We start from the raw sequence: 14,936 nt of genomic DNA on the forward strand, positions 1-14,936 counted from the left end.
GATGTGTCACAGGTGTAAGAATACAGCAAAAAACAGCCATATTTGTGTGAACACACCCGTTTGATGCGTCAAAAGTTTCCACTCAATTTCAAACACTTATAGAATTTCTTGTAAATTGTGCAAATTTTTTACATAATTGTTTTGAAATATTTCATCACAAAAAAAAGACAGCAGAATATTTTCCAGACAAATTACAAACCATAAAAAACCATCAAAGAGGAGTAAATAATTAAGATTTTTTTAACATATTGTAAAAAATTATTTAGATTTTAATAATCAATATAATTTTAACAAAACTTAAAATTTTATCATGTTATGGTATGTTTAAGAATGGAAACAAAAATGAATTTGATAACATGATAAATTTTAATGAAGATGTGTCGACTGGTGGTGGTCTAGGTTTAATTAAATAAAAATAAATAAAGAATATTTTAAACAAAATTGCATCTTCAATTTACTTTTAGTGAACTACAGAAGTGTTACTGGCTACTAGTTGAGAAAATGAAATAAATCGCTTATATTGAATTGTTCTAAAACACCAAGATTATTTTAGGGAGGAGGAGTTTGGGACGTAAAAGGAAATGAATGAAGTAATATTAAATAAATGTTAACAGTTGACGGTATATTTGAAGAAGTGGCTAATGTAGTTGAATAAAGCTAAACAGATGTAACAACTGCCCATAATAGTGTTAAGTAATAGTGTTTAATATAAGAAAAAATATCAATATATATATATATTTCTTTTTAAATAGAATACTATCTATTATAAATTAACTAAGCGTGACACATCAGATAATTTTTTTATTTATATCTTAGTAATTTTAAATAAAATATGTATAAACATTATTATACATCATTAAGTTAAGAATATAAAAAGGATACATTAACCTACAAAGAAGTAACAGAAAGAGTATTTCTGGTAAATATTTGGACTAATCTTTAACAAGACTTTACAGTTTTCTTTTTAGAGAACCCATCTTGGTAATTATTTTATAAAATTACAAAGGTTAGATCTACAGAAGATAATAAATAAACTTCTGAACAAAACATTGTTTAGGAATTATTTAAAACATTTGAATCTTTTACTAGAAGATGTAAATGTGAATTACATCAACAATCTATAAGATTGGTTGGGATTTATTCTTGAAGTACAAGATGCTGTAAAATCAAAGGAAGTAACTTTTAGAGTTTATCATGTAAAAAAAGCTTCTGATTATGAGACCTGTGCTCCTTTTGCGAAAAAATCATAAAGTCAGCAGTTTGTAAAAGACTATTTTGGTTAAGTGTTCAGGGCTCAATCCACTATTCCTTTAATCTAATTTAACAATGAATGGTAACAGTAAATTGTCATTACAGCTTTTGCTTTTTTTATTAAAACATAATATCTTTGGTAAGGAATACAAATTTTCTTTAAAAGAAAACTCTAAACAATGTGTACTTGGAAATCTTACTTTTTTATTGGAAATGAGCAATTTTATATTTTTAACATTTCTGAATATTTAATACATCTCCATTACAGAATATTATTTCTTTAAAAGTACATTTATACAGGTGTTAAACATTTTCTTTAAAGTTAATAATAATATTAAATGCAAATATTTAAAGCCATAAGATTATCTTTAATATTACCTTCTAATTATAATACACTACTTTTTTTCTTTACAAATGTACAATTTTATACTTTGTGCTGTTAGTAAAAGCAAAAGGACGAACAGGACACTTGTGAGAAGGATATGACACCTTACCCGGCATTAAATACTGCATGTTGATCGCTTCTTCCCGTTCCCTCTCCCCACGAAGACATATTGCTGCTCCAGAAAACAAGATGGCTGAGACGAGGGAGACACCAACACCAGTCCACGCGAGAAAAAATGACCAATCGTAGAAAACAAATGAGCCGTCTTTAAGGATCTGTTCGTTGTATGTAGGGCGACAGTCACAAGAAGAGAGAAACAAACAAGAAATAAGGTTATGTTAAAAGTTAGTTTAGGTTATGTTAGATTACTAGTTAAGAAATCGGCACCATGATCTTGTCACTTACAAACTGACTCAGCAGATTTATAAATTATCAGAGCTATAAAAAATGAATTTTTTTTATTCCTAAAATGATAGCGAGTTTATAAAAAATAAATAAATTTAATGACATTCTTATTATTGTTTATTCAAAGATGAAATATTATTTAAAATTACAAAACTGAAGTTTTATTAAAAAGCAATAAATAACAACTGATATTATATTTAGATGGGTTGAACAGTAAATTACTAATCTGAATAATTTTTAAAAGAAAAAAAAGAAAATAATAAACTTGAAATAAATAACTATTTTTATTTATTAATTTAGAATTGTTAAAAAAATTAGATTCAAAATTACCTAGCACAGACCTTGCATTCTATACTGAAAGAAAAAACTAAGATTATTAAATATCAGTCATGAATGGTACTAAAAGTTAATTAAACTAAAAATTGAAAAATGAAAGATGAATATTTAAAATATGACATTTTTTAATTAAAATTTTCCTTTATAAAAAAGTTTACTGCTAAATAAAAATATAATAAAATTTTTCCAATATCTGCTGAGTCATCTACATATATATATATATATATATTTATATAAAAAACATTAAAGCGATGCAAGGTAGTTGATTAGCAATGTATTATAAGGGTTTTATTTGGGGGGGGGGGGGGACAAACTAAGAAGTTTGTAAGTGAAAAGACATGCCAATCATATTAATGTACCTGGCATAATGTACTGGATATTCTTAGTTGATTCTTCATAACGTTCTGAGCGTACACAGTATGCAGCACAGAAGAATAACACTGAAGATACAAACATAAATGCGATGCTGGTCCATGCCATAACATATGACCAATCATGGTACGATCGAGTCTCAGAACGAAGTACCTAAATTCACTTGAAAAACTTAAAAATATTGAACTTACATGATCTATATCTAAAATAATACAATTCAATCCAGTTCCATATAATAATGAAATTTAAAATGTGTAGAAAAAATTCTGAAAAATGAAAAAAAAATTAATATACCTACACAAAGAGTAAATAGTAAACTGATTCATCTTTATTTTTGAATCTATAAAACAATATCACAAAAGTAAACTTACTTAATTTTAATAAGAAGACATTAAGCCACTGATATACGAGGGCTGTTCAAAAAGTAATGATAATAGTGACCCTGAGGGAAAATGTGTTGTGAAGGGTAGTAATACTGTATACCATCGTGTAGCCCATCCTTTAGCCATCTGTAATGATCAGTTTCAAGTCAATCGGTGCAGTGAGTGGATGTATGTGACGATTCACGTAACGTGTGTTAGATATTCGCCTACCATGTCCAGCATTGATAAAAAGTTAGAGCAATGTTGTAATATGAAATTTTTTGTGAAACTTGGGAAGAACTGAAAAGACATGTATGAATTACTAACTGCGGTGTATGGTGAAGATGTTATGAACTAGGTGACCTTCTACAAGTGGTATAAAGCATTCGAGGAGGGTAGAGAGAGCATCGCCAATGAGACGCGTGAGGGGTGCCCTTCAACGTCTCGCACTAAGGTTGTAAAGAATACAGCTGCCGCTATTGTCTGCAAAGAATGACAAGTTACTGTTAGGGAGCTCACCGCATGTCAACATTTCAGTTGGCAGTGCATTTTCGATTTTACATGATGATTTGGCCATATGACACGTGTCTTGCAGGTGGGTGCGGTGCCTGCTCACACCAGAGCAAATGCAACATCGTGTCTTCATGAGTCAAGACCTGTTATCATGGTTTGGTGGGGAAGCAAACGACGAAATGAATCGAATCATTACCATAGATGAATCTTGGATGTATCACTACGATCCGGAACTGAAACAAAGTTTTCAATGGAAAAGGGCTCAGTCACCACTTCTGAAAAAAGCAAATATAAGTCTCAGGATCGTTAAGGTTATGATGATAATCTTCTTCCATTCCACGGGTTTTTTGCACTAACATGTTATCCCTCAAGGCCAGACAGTCATGACAGATTATTACAAATCGGTTTTGATCATGATGTTGCATAATTTTAAGAAAAAACAGCTGCAAAAGAACATTAACAAAATTTTACTGCATCATGACAATGCGCGGCCCCACATCGCTCACACTGTAGTTGATTTTTTGAACGCTTGCAGCACTGCAACTGTACCCCAACCACTGTACAGTCCAGTTTTGCGACTTCTGGCTGTCCCCCAAAGTCAAGTTTTTGCTCAGGGGACAGAAATTCAAGACCAGTCACGAGGTAATCCACAGCTGCGGAGGCACAGTGCAAGGAGCTTGAGAAAGATGGTCTGGCATTTGTGTTTAAAAAGTGGCAGGAACAGTGGGAAAAGTGTATTAGAACTGAGAGGGGGTTACTTTAAAAAAGAGCATGTAGATTTGGAAGGCTGAATAAATATTTTTTTCTGTAGAATTTCTTTATCATTACTTTTTGAACAGCCCTCATAGAACTGATTTTTTAATCCAAACATTAACTGTATATGATCTTTGCAACCAGTCCAACTTACGTTTACCTAGACTATACATATTTAGAGATACATTCATACATATCCCCTATCACCTCCTTTCATTATCCCTATGTATAGGTGACATTTTAGCTTTATCGGCACTGACAAACATTTTCAATGTTTTGTTAATGATGATCAGTAATGAGAATAATGAAAAACTTTTTTTTTTTTAATATTAACATCGCTTAAACTTTATAGAATATGAATTTAAGGTGAATAACCTTATTATATTTCCAGTTGTATCCAGTTGTTGAATCTTATTATGACACAGTTGTCTTTTTTTAATGATTTTGCACATAGGATATTTTTCTAATGGAGCTTGTCACAAAGTGGTAAAAAAAAATCATTCTAGTATGAGGTCAAATATTATAATTGATCTATGATGTGTTTGTTAAAATCAAACACAAATCTTAAAAACTTATCTTTTAGAAATGTGATTTACACTACCCAAATATACCCACATCGTTTGAAGATTTCAAACACTACTAAATACCTAGGATACAGGAATAAATATAAATTACATTCGCTAACTCGCTAAAACCTTTACGACTTATGTATTAATGAATCACTAATAAATAAAAATAACAAAAAAAATCAAATAAAATTATATCATAATATGCTTAAACAAAGACTGAGAAAAAGATTATCATCAAATTTAAGAAGACTGGATATTTTACAGCCATCAGGAATTAGAGTAAAATAAAATCTTCATACACAGAACACACTAAATGAATACACTGTTCCTGAAGTATATAAACTGAAGTCCTATAATGGCATGAAGTTCTCTGTTGAACAAACAGGATGAAATATCAAACAAGAATACGATGAATGCATAAAGGTTCTTCATTATAAGATGAAGTTAACAGGGTTATAGAAAAATTACAAACACACCGACAATATCAGCAACATACTTACATAAAAACAGGATCGTATCTTATCATACTTGAAAGTTATAAAATATAGATACACACAATGTACTAAACAAATTGACACAATTCAAATCTAGTATGCTTTTCGAATGCATAAAAAATAAGCCTCTTTATAACATAAACCAAAACAATCACTTCAGTAAAATACATATATTAATTTATTTAAGTTTACTATTTTATAGTTCATATTTCCTCTGTATGTAAATTCTAGCTAATTATATAATATAAACTTATTCAGCCACTCCACAAAGTACAGAATTAACTGAACTTCAACTGAACAGAATTCAACTGTACTTTGACTACAGTACTGTATTAACATATTGACAAGTTAAAGAAAATTTTAATTATAAAGTTTTAAATTTAAAAAAAAAATTATTGACTGAACAAATATTTGTTCTAAAAATTCTAATGTATTATATGTATTTTAATGTGTAAATGTAAAAAAGAAAAAAATTAAAAAAACATTACTGAAGATGGGCTTACGCTCGAAAGCACTTTAATGAAAAAAAAGTAAGGTAAGAATGTTCTTTAATTCTGTACTTTGTGAAGTGGCTGAATAAGTTTATATTACATAATTAGCTAGTTAATGAACTACTTAATATAGTTAACGAAGTATTTAAGTAGCCAAACTATTATTATATGAACAAAAAAAAAGTATTATTACTGACAAAAAAGTAAGTGAAAATGTTATGATAGACTAAACCTTTAAATTTAAATATTTCATTCAGTTTTTTCCTAAACGTAATAGTTTTGGAGTGAATTTTTTTTCTCCAACTGTCTTGTCTAAAATTTTGTGTAATTGTTATATACTTTCATAAATCATGTATACCCTCAGATAACTTTATCTACAAGTAACTAACTTTATCTACTTTAATGTATTAACATGTAGTTTTCAGAACATTAATGTATCTGTATATAATTCGTTGTTTTTTTTTATTAATTAGCCAATTTAGAAAATGCTCTTGAAGAAAATTTTATTAGAATTACGTCACTGGGAACTTTTTATAGTAAGGAATTAGAAAAATTCAAAACTATGATAAATCAATTACATAGTGATGAATCAGATAATGAAAACTGAATTAATAATTCAGGTGGCATATTACCTAATTACTATGTTACAGCGATATAAGAAAAATTCTTCATATAGACAAGACTGAAAAACAATGAGAAAATTTTATGTGTATGTATATATGTTTAGAAACTAATTTTACAAATCACATTAAAATTTTTTGTTTATAAATTCTTAAAATCTCTTCATTTGTCTTTAATATTAATAATTTTTTTTGAGACGATTTAAAATTTTTAATAAAATATATTATTCTAGATCTAATTCTCTACAAAACTACAGGGGGAATTCAAAAAATGATTTTCATTATTCCGTTGCTGCCAACATACTACTTACAAGCTGATTCTTATAATACACTTTGTTTTGATGTTGGATGCTACATAGAGCATCTAATCAACTCTCTGGATGCTTTCTTTAGCTATAGGTAGTTCAACAGTGGTGCCTTTTGTGAAAAAGGAGACCATCAAAGGAGAGCAAAAGGGAGAGCATCAATTAAAATTCATTAAAAGCTTGAAGCAGGTCAGTTTCATGTGATTAACGTACAGCAAGTATAACATTGTAGTTATGAAATTTGTAATAGATGAATAAATGTGATGGATTAATAAAGGTCCAGATGTACTTCCTTTTCTACAAACCTTTCTCCAAGAAGGAAGATTTCAAGATAATAATCACATATTATATAAAGATTTAAAATTAATTCAATACTTTGTATCGAATAATCGAGAATATTGTATACAACCGTTTAGGGAAATGAAGCAGAGGGATTTCTCAGCAACTAACAAAAGTATAAGAAAATTTATTTGAATTCATCCCTCACTTATCTTCTGTAGTTAAAATAAGATAATGAATTCTTTCAGTAAATTATTACTGGGAATGAAAAAAGGGTTTTGCATTACTATCCTGAGACAAAAATCTCAATCCATGATGTAGAAGCATCCTGGGAAAGCATGAAAAACAAAAATGGCTATATTAATAGGTTCCCATGTTCTACTGACATGATTTTGTTTAGTGTATTTTATGTTAAAATAAGTTCAGCAACCAATAAGTTGTCTAAGTCGAAAAACTTAGACGACAAAATCCTTTAAAATATCTAAGTTATAAAAAAAAAAAACACTGAAGTTGTGAAATCTATTTTCTGATTTCCCCTCATGTAAATCATTTTCTTTATGTAGATAAAATTAAAAATTTATGAATTTTATAGTATTAAGTAAAAAATGATGTAAATGAAAGTTTAGTCAAATATATATTTCACAAAAAAATGAACTGTTGTATTAAATATGGTATTTGGACAATGTGCAGGTAATAAAATTATTTTTTCTTTGTAATAAATACCTGTTAAACAAAGCCAAGATAAAATTGAATTCTTTACTGTCAATTTAATTGAGGATAGTTTCAGAATTTTTTAGCTGAGTAGAGGCAATGGTTATTACACATGTAAGCACTGAGGTACAGCAAACAGCACCAAAGTAATTTTCTTTGAGAGTAATGATGTTTGCTATCCAGCGAGTCCATGCAGTAAACAAAGTGAAGATATAACTTGTAAAGTTAAATATTAGTTGCATTTTTGTGGGAATGACATACCGAAGACAAACAGTACAGTTAATTTTGGGAAGAAGAAAATGAAAAACAACTATACTTTTAATTTGCTGATTAACCCTGGTACTTTTATCTTAAGAATGTCTATTTCATGTTCAAAAGTGATATTTGTTTTGTGTCAGGTTGTCTTTAGCTTTTGGTTATGATAACAGGGATACTATGTCTCAAATTTATTAATACGGTATTAACTGCTATGAAAATTAAGTATCACATCAACTCAAGACTTAAATTTCCAGGATAAAATTTCATAAGTTATATAAATATTCACAAAGACAGATCATCATAAACAAGCATTAAAAAAATATGAAAATATTGTATTTATAAGTTTATTCTGATGAAAAAATCTATCAAAACTTATTTACAAATAACATCACAAATAATGATTTTTATTTTTATTTTTAGACAAATTTGAGCCTTCCAATCTTAAGAGATGAATAGACGTATTAACTCCACAGGGAGTTACAAAACTCTACAGGGATATAATATCTGAAATAAGGACACATAAAATTAATATTTTATGTAAATATAATTATATTTTTTTAATATAATTTATTAAGTATGCGTCTAACTGAGTAAAATTATATAATGCAAGGCTGAACAACCCTGCCTACAAAAGTATTATTTTATTTGTGAGCAACCTCTTAATGGCAGTTAACAAAAAATAAAATTTTAACTGCAAGTTTTATACTGGAATATCAATCATAAACTGGAATCCTTTCTTTCTTTTACATATTATGTTTAGAAAATTTTGATTATTTTTAAAAGTGCAGCAAAGAAAAACACTATTAATATAAAATAAATGAGAAATTTGTTAAGATTTCTGTCATGCAGCCTGTCTTTTTTTTACAAAATTCTTTACTATAAATTAATTCTGTGTTTTATCACTTCAAATCAGATTCCTTAAGTAAGATGCATTAAAAGTAGCAGTTTTTCTAATTAGATAATAATTAAGAAGTTTTAATAAACGAATATGTGAAGAATAATTTAAACAGCTTATGATAATTCATCAAATTTTAGAAATGCTTAGTGGTCTACCAACAAAAAAATAAAAAAGACCCACAAAAATCATCAACTTACATTATCCCACTGCTGATAAAATTCTTCACCAACCACTCTTTCTTTCTCATAATATTCTACACCATGCCATAATCCCATTGCTCCTGCACTCAGTAAACCTAAAAAGAAATGAAAAAAAAAAGGTTTATATTATTAATATATAGCTAGTATAATATTTCAGAATAATATTAATACCAAATGATATTATCTATCTGCTTTTTAATTAAAAGGAATAAGAGTAATGTATAAATTAAAAAAAAAAAATCGTTAAGATTTTAATGCTAAAAATTGTTTCTAAAAAGATTAATCAAAAAACTAATTTTATATCCAAATTTCTAATTTACCAAAAAACTAATTTTATATCCAAAACTAATTTTATATCCTAATTTTTATTATCCTAATTTTAAACTAATTTTATAACTGCAATGAAATTTGTTTCAAATTTCATTGCAGTTATTATAATTCTCAATTAAATTATGAAACAGGTTCATAAGGCTGAACCTATTTACTGAAACAAGTATACTGATGGTATCAGTGGCAATTTCAGGTAAATGAATTTTCACATTTGATATTATACTATATATGTAACCCAGAAAGTATAAAAATGCATAAGAAAGATAATGAAGGTAGAAAATTGTAATTACATATAGGAAATCAAATAAATTGGAAGTATAAAGATGGCAAAATAAGATTTATCAATGGTAACATGAAGTGAGGTGGAGATATATATGATGGCTCAAAAGGCAGATGTAGCATATAGGGAAAAATAAAAAATTTGAGGATAAAAGTCAAAATGTATTAATAAATGATGGAAATGGGAAAACTTTGTTACAGAGAAAGAAAATGCAAACAGAGGTTAGGAATGTATAGATGAGAAAAACTGATGATAGAAAAGAAAGTAACCAGTTATTTCAGAAAAGGCCATACTACAAAGACGTCCCAAAAGTCCTGCACCATCGGGATTTTACAAATTTTGTTCTGTTTTCTACTTGGTGGACTGAAAGATTTTGACCTCTGAAGAACGGGTAGAGATTATCCTCCTTTGTGGAAGAGAAGGATTCTCTCATGGGCAAGTTGCAGATGAATTTAATGAGAGGTGTCCTCAATGAAAGCAGTGTCACACACAATGGTTGGCGGATTGCTAGCAAAGCTTAAGGCTACAGGTAGTGTTGTCGATGCTAAGTGGTCTGGACATCTGAGCCCTTCAGAAGAGGTAGTGGAAGGGGTTTTGGTGAAGGTATCTGCAAGCCCGAAAAAATTAATTCGCCGAATAATCTTGGAAGTGGGCGTTTCTTGGTCAACAGTATGGAGAATCTTGTTAAAAACAAATATCATCCATTCAAGCTACAAGTGTTACACCACATTACAGAATACGATCCTGATCACCATATGGAAATATGCAATTGGCTTTTGACCAAGTTGGAGGAGGACCCGGAGTTTTTGTCTAAAGTTATGTTCTCTGACGAAGCCAGCTTTTATGTAAATGGTGAGGTGTAGGACATAACTTACAGTAGTGGTCGACAGTAAGGAGCAAGGAGCTGATCATGTCATGGTTTGTGGAAAGAACATATCATTGGCCCCTAATTATTTGAGAGAACAGTTAACAGTGAAACTTACTTGGTAATGTAAGGAAATGTTTTACTGCCTGATTTGGATTTGCTGGGTTTTAGAAAACCAGAATGGTTCATTCAGAATGGTGCACCCCTGCACTATGTATACAAGTTTGTGATAAGCTAGATGAACACTTTCTCCAGTGGATCAGTCGTACGAGATGAGTAGAATGGGCTCCACAATCCTGGGATTTAAACCAAATGGATAGTGTTATGTGGGGTTATGTAAAATCCCAAGTTTACATAATCAAGATTAGAGGCAAAAATCATCTGCGAAAGCGCATCACAGCTGTATGCCAATTTATAACAGCCAACTTGGTGATCAACATTCTGTGGAATACTGGAGACTGTTTTTAATTATGTTTCGATTTATATGGAAATCATATTGAATAGTTATTATAAATATACTGTATGTATTCCTGTGGTGCAGGACATTTGGGACAATTTGTACATCTGTATTTAAAAAAGCTCTAATAGATTTAAACATTAAAGCAGTAGGAGTTGATGCTGTACCATCCTCAGACTGTAATTAGTATACCAATGAAAGAAGGAGTAGATAAATATGAGAACTGTTAGGACACCATTTTAAGTTCTCATTTATAAAAAAAAATGTATTAAAACAGTTTATATATGAGTAGATGTATATAGATGAGATCATAACAGAAAATTTGATTTTAGAAACAGCATGAGTATAAGAGACGTCATTCTGATCTCAAATAAATTTTACAAGGAAGGTTAAAATGAATAAATAGACAATAAAAGAAAATCTGTTGTTTCATCAAATTGAATACTAAAAAATTCACTTGAACTCACTTGCTCAGAACACTGACCACATCAATTGCAGCAGGGAATATGAGGATTTTTGTAACTGAATGGTATTTGGACATCTTAGCTACTCTTAATGCTATGAAATACGATGCTTCCAGTGTTCTTTTATCAGTATGGCTTGATTTACAAACAGAAGCTGGTTGATTTCTCAAAGTACGTAATTTTCTTTTAAAAAATTCCAAGGGTTTGCTTTTATGATCTGGATGTTTAATTTCAAAGTGTTGAATTAATTTTGATGATTTTATGCTTTCATTGGAGAGGAGTTGAAAGCAAAAACGCATCGTGGCTTTCTATCCAATTAGGTAAAACCACAATCTAAATAATTATCATTGTACAATCTTGTCTTTCTACCAATCGATTCACTGAATGTAGATGGTTCACTTTATTTTTTACAAATTTATCCATTTTGAATAAGAATGTAATTGAAAAAAAAACTCATCACACCTTTTTGACCATACACTAAATATCAAAACCTCAAGTATTATTTTTTTCAATGAAACTACGCTTGTAAAAACTCGAACAAAGGCACCAGATGCATGCTTTGCATTCAAAACTAAACTGACATTCTGCAATCCCTTATACCTTTTTTATACAGCTGAGATTATGATATGACATGTTCAAACGTACCTTATGCATATTTGAACATGACACTCTCAAAGCAAGTATTATGCAATCAGACCAAATTACAAAGAGCATGTATATATCAAGATGGAACCTGTAAATTGCTCATGTTTATACACTTCATACATGTGTTCATACCTGTCAGTATCAAAACAATTAAATAATTTTGACTCAGTTTCATTGGGTTTGGGTTGGGGGTTGTGAAATATTCATTATGTACTTTTTTTTACTTTTTGGGAATCGTGGAGCTAAAAAGGTTGAGAATCACTATTCTAGTTTATTATTTTATAGTTTTTTTTTACCACCAAACTGAAAATTTGTTAAGTGTGTATTGCATGACTACACCTATAAGTGTATACAACTTAGATGTCTACATTTTAGCTAAATAGTACAGAAATGGTTCCTATGATACTGAATAGTTTTTTTAAAGCCTATAAAATGTAGTTCTGAACAATAAAATTACTGGCACTGAGGTTAAACTGTGCAATACATACATATATAAATTACCAGAATAGTAATTCTAACACACTCTACATTATGAGTACTTACATCAAATGTACTTAATTTAATCATTACAACTTGAAAGCTAGGTTTCCAAAACAAAGATTAAATGGAGAAAATCTTTTTATCTAAAACATAAAAAATATAACTATAAGTGTATAACCCACAAAGTACATTATAGGGGGCTAATCTTCAGCTGACTTTAAAAAAGGAATTTCTATATTTTATTAAAATAAAATAATTTAAATTAAGGTTTACTAGACACATTAACATTTTCAAACCGAGTTTGCTCACAACTCTAGAACCAGTGAACTAACTTAAATGAAACTTCCAACATTTCATCAGAATGAAATTACTACCATTTAAATCCGTGGTATACAGTTTTAAAGAATTAAGGTGTTCCCATGAAGTAGTAAAGAATTTTTACTATTGCCAGGAGTATCCAGCGATGGGACTTCTTATTAATTTAATTACTTACTTGAACTTCAATATATTTTCATAAAAAAAATTATTAAAAATAAGGAAGAAATTTATAAATGAAAAACTCACAAGCTAACAACATTAGGATAGCTGTTGCAGTAATATTTCCTGGTGATCTTCTCCAGCAACCAGCAATTCCAGTCCAGAAGGCAATGAATATTGAGAAAAATGCTAAAATGAAAAGTGCTATGGCAGAACGACCCATATCTGAAAAATTAAAAGAGATATAATTTTAAATAATTTTGAAGTAAATTTTATAATTGTAAATAAAAATAATAATATTTCTTTTATTCATTTATTAATTTTTTAAATAACAGGCAGATAATCATGTATAACCTTTTAATGATTTTTAGTGTATTGCAAATACCAAGCTTCACTGGGATTCGGACGCAGAATTCTTGGAATAAAAGACCATTTCACCATATAAGTCAACAGACTCGTAATATTATTACAAACAATCTGTGCAATTTAATTTTAAAGAGAAAACAATTTTACAGACTACAAATTAAACGTATGATATGATACTGTAAAATGGAAATTTAATTACTTTTAAGCATACATTGTTTATTCAATAAAATAACAGAAATGATACTTCTGAAATGAAGAGAAACTGACTGATTATTTATAAAAGTAAAATTCTTAGCTCATTATATTATCTCACTGCTATATAGGTTTTTATCACATCTGATTGGTTCACTGAGTTCAATCTTGGTCAGGAAAATTATACATATAAATGCATGAAACAAAAACTTATTAAATTAATGGTTTTTTTTTTTTTATAAAAGATTTATTTGGTCTTTATTTATAGTCATCAATTAAATCAACCGGTTTGATATTATTCTCTTTTCAAATTTTTTAAGCCTGACTACATTCTGTTAACTATCTATTTAATATTTTTAAATCCAGTATAGTTTTTACCTTCTACTGTATCTCTTTTACCAATTCAACAAAATCTGGATATCCAAACATATAACTCACCGACCTAGTTCACCTCTTCACAAAATCTGCCAAAAATTTCTCTTCTTTCCTGCTCATCTTAAGGAAAATTTTCAATCTATTTTGAGTTTTATCAACCCATCTAATTTTCAATATCCTCATGTAACATCACATTTCAAAGACCTTTATTTTTTCCAGTTGTCCATGTTTCAATATCATTAAGCAATACACTCCACACAAATATTTTCAAAAATTTCATTCTAATTCTTAGATCTTTATTTGATACTAGCTGGAAGAAAGCTTTTCCTTATTTGTGTTACCTGCTTTGATGTCTGGATTTCTTTGATCATTCTTTATAATTTTACTACTTAAAAATAAAACTCTCTATATTCTAGTATAGTATATTCCCTATCTTACTTTCTCTTTATTCTTCCTTCTAAACATTTTATTACCTTTGTTTTATTCTTTTTTATTTTCAAACTACATTTTATAAGTTAGCAGTACGTACTATTCAATATTTCTTCTAACTCATCTTTGTGTACTGTCAAAAGAACAACTTCATAATGAATCTAAACATTTTTATTTCCTTTTCTTGGAAACTTACTGAGTTCTCAAATATTTACTTCAATAACTATAATTTTTTTTCTGCGCATAAGTTTAATATATTTGATATGATTATACAAAAAAAAAAAAATTATTAACACGAAATGTAACAAAATATTTTACAATGAAAATAAAAAAATTATTAAAAATTTAATGATAAAAAAGGTTATGTATAATTT

At 28.8% G+C, this 14,936-nt stretch overlaps 1 protein-coding gene across 2 annotated transcripts in view; it reads right to left on the bottom strand.

Moving 5' to 3' along the window:
- The window catches only part of LOC142329931 (uncharacterized), a 255,074-nt gene that overhangs the window by 2,202 nt on the left and 237,936 nt on the right, over positions 1 to 14,936 (bottom strand). Inside the window, exons 4-6 of one of the 2 annotated variants that reach the window (XM_075374894.1) lie at positions 13,288 to 13,425; positions 9,200 to 9,297; positions 2,737 to 2,902 (exon numbers count right to left, since the gene is read on the bottom strand). In XM_075374894.1, the coding sequence (XP_075231009.1) occupies positions 2,737 to 2,902; positions 9,200 to 9,297; positions 13,288 to 13,425 (402 nt within the window). Of the gene's footprint in view, positions 1 to 1,745; positions 1,912 to 2,736; positions 2,903 to 9,199; positions 9,298 to 13,287; positions 13,426 to 14,936 lie in introns of both variants that reach the window. The other variant, XM_075374893.1, reaches the window with a different exon arrangement.

Source organism: Lycorma delicatula, chromosome 9 (genome assembly GCF_047948215.1).
Source record: "Lycorma delicatula isolate Av1 chromosome 9, ASM4794821v1, whole genome shotgun sequence".
NCBI classification, from domain to species: Eukaryota; Metazoa; Arthropoda; class Insecta; order Hemiptera; family Fulgoridae; genus Lycorma; species Lycorma delicatula.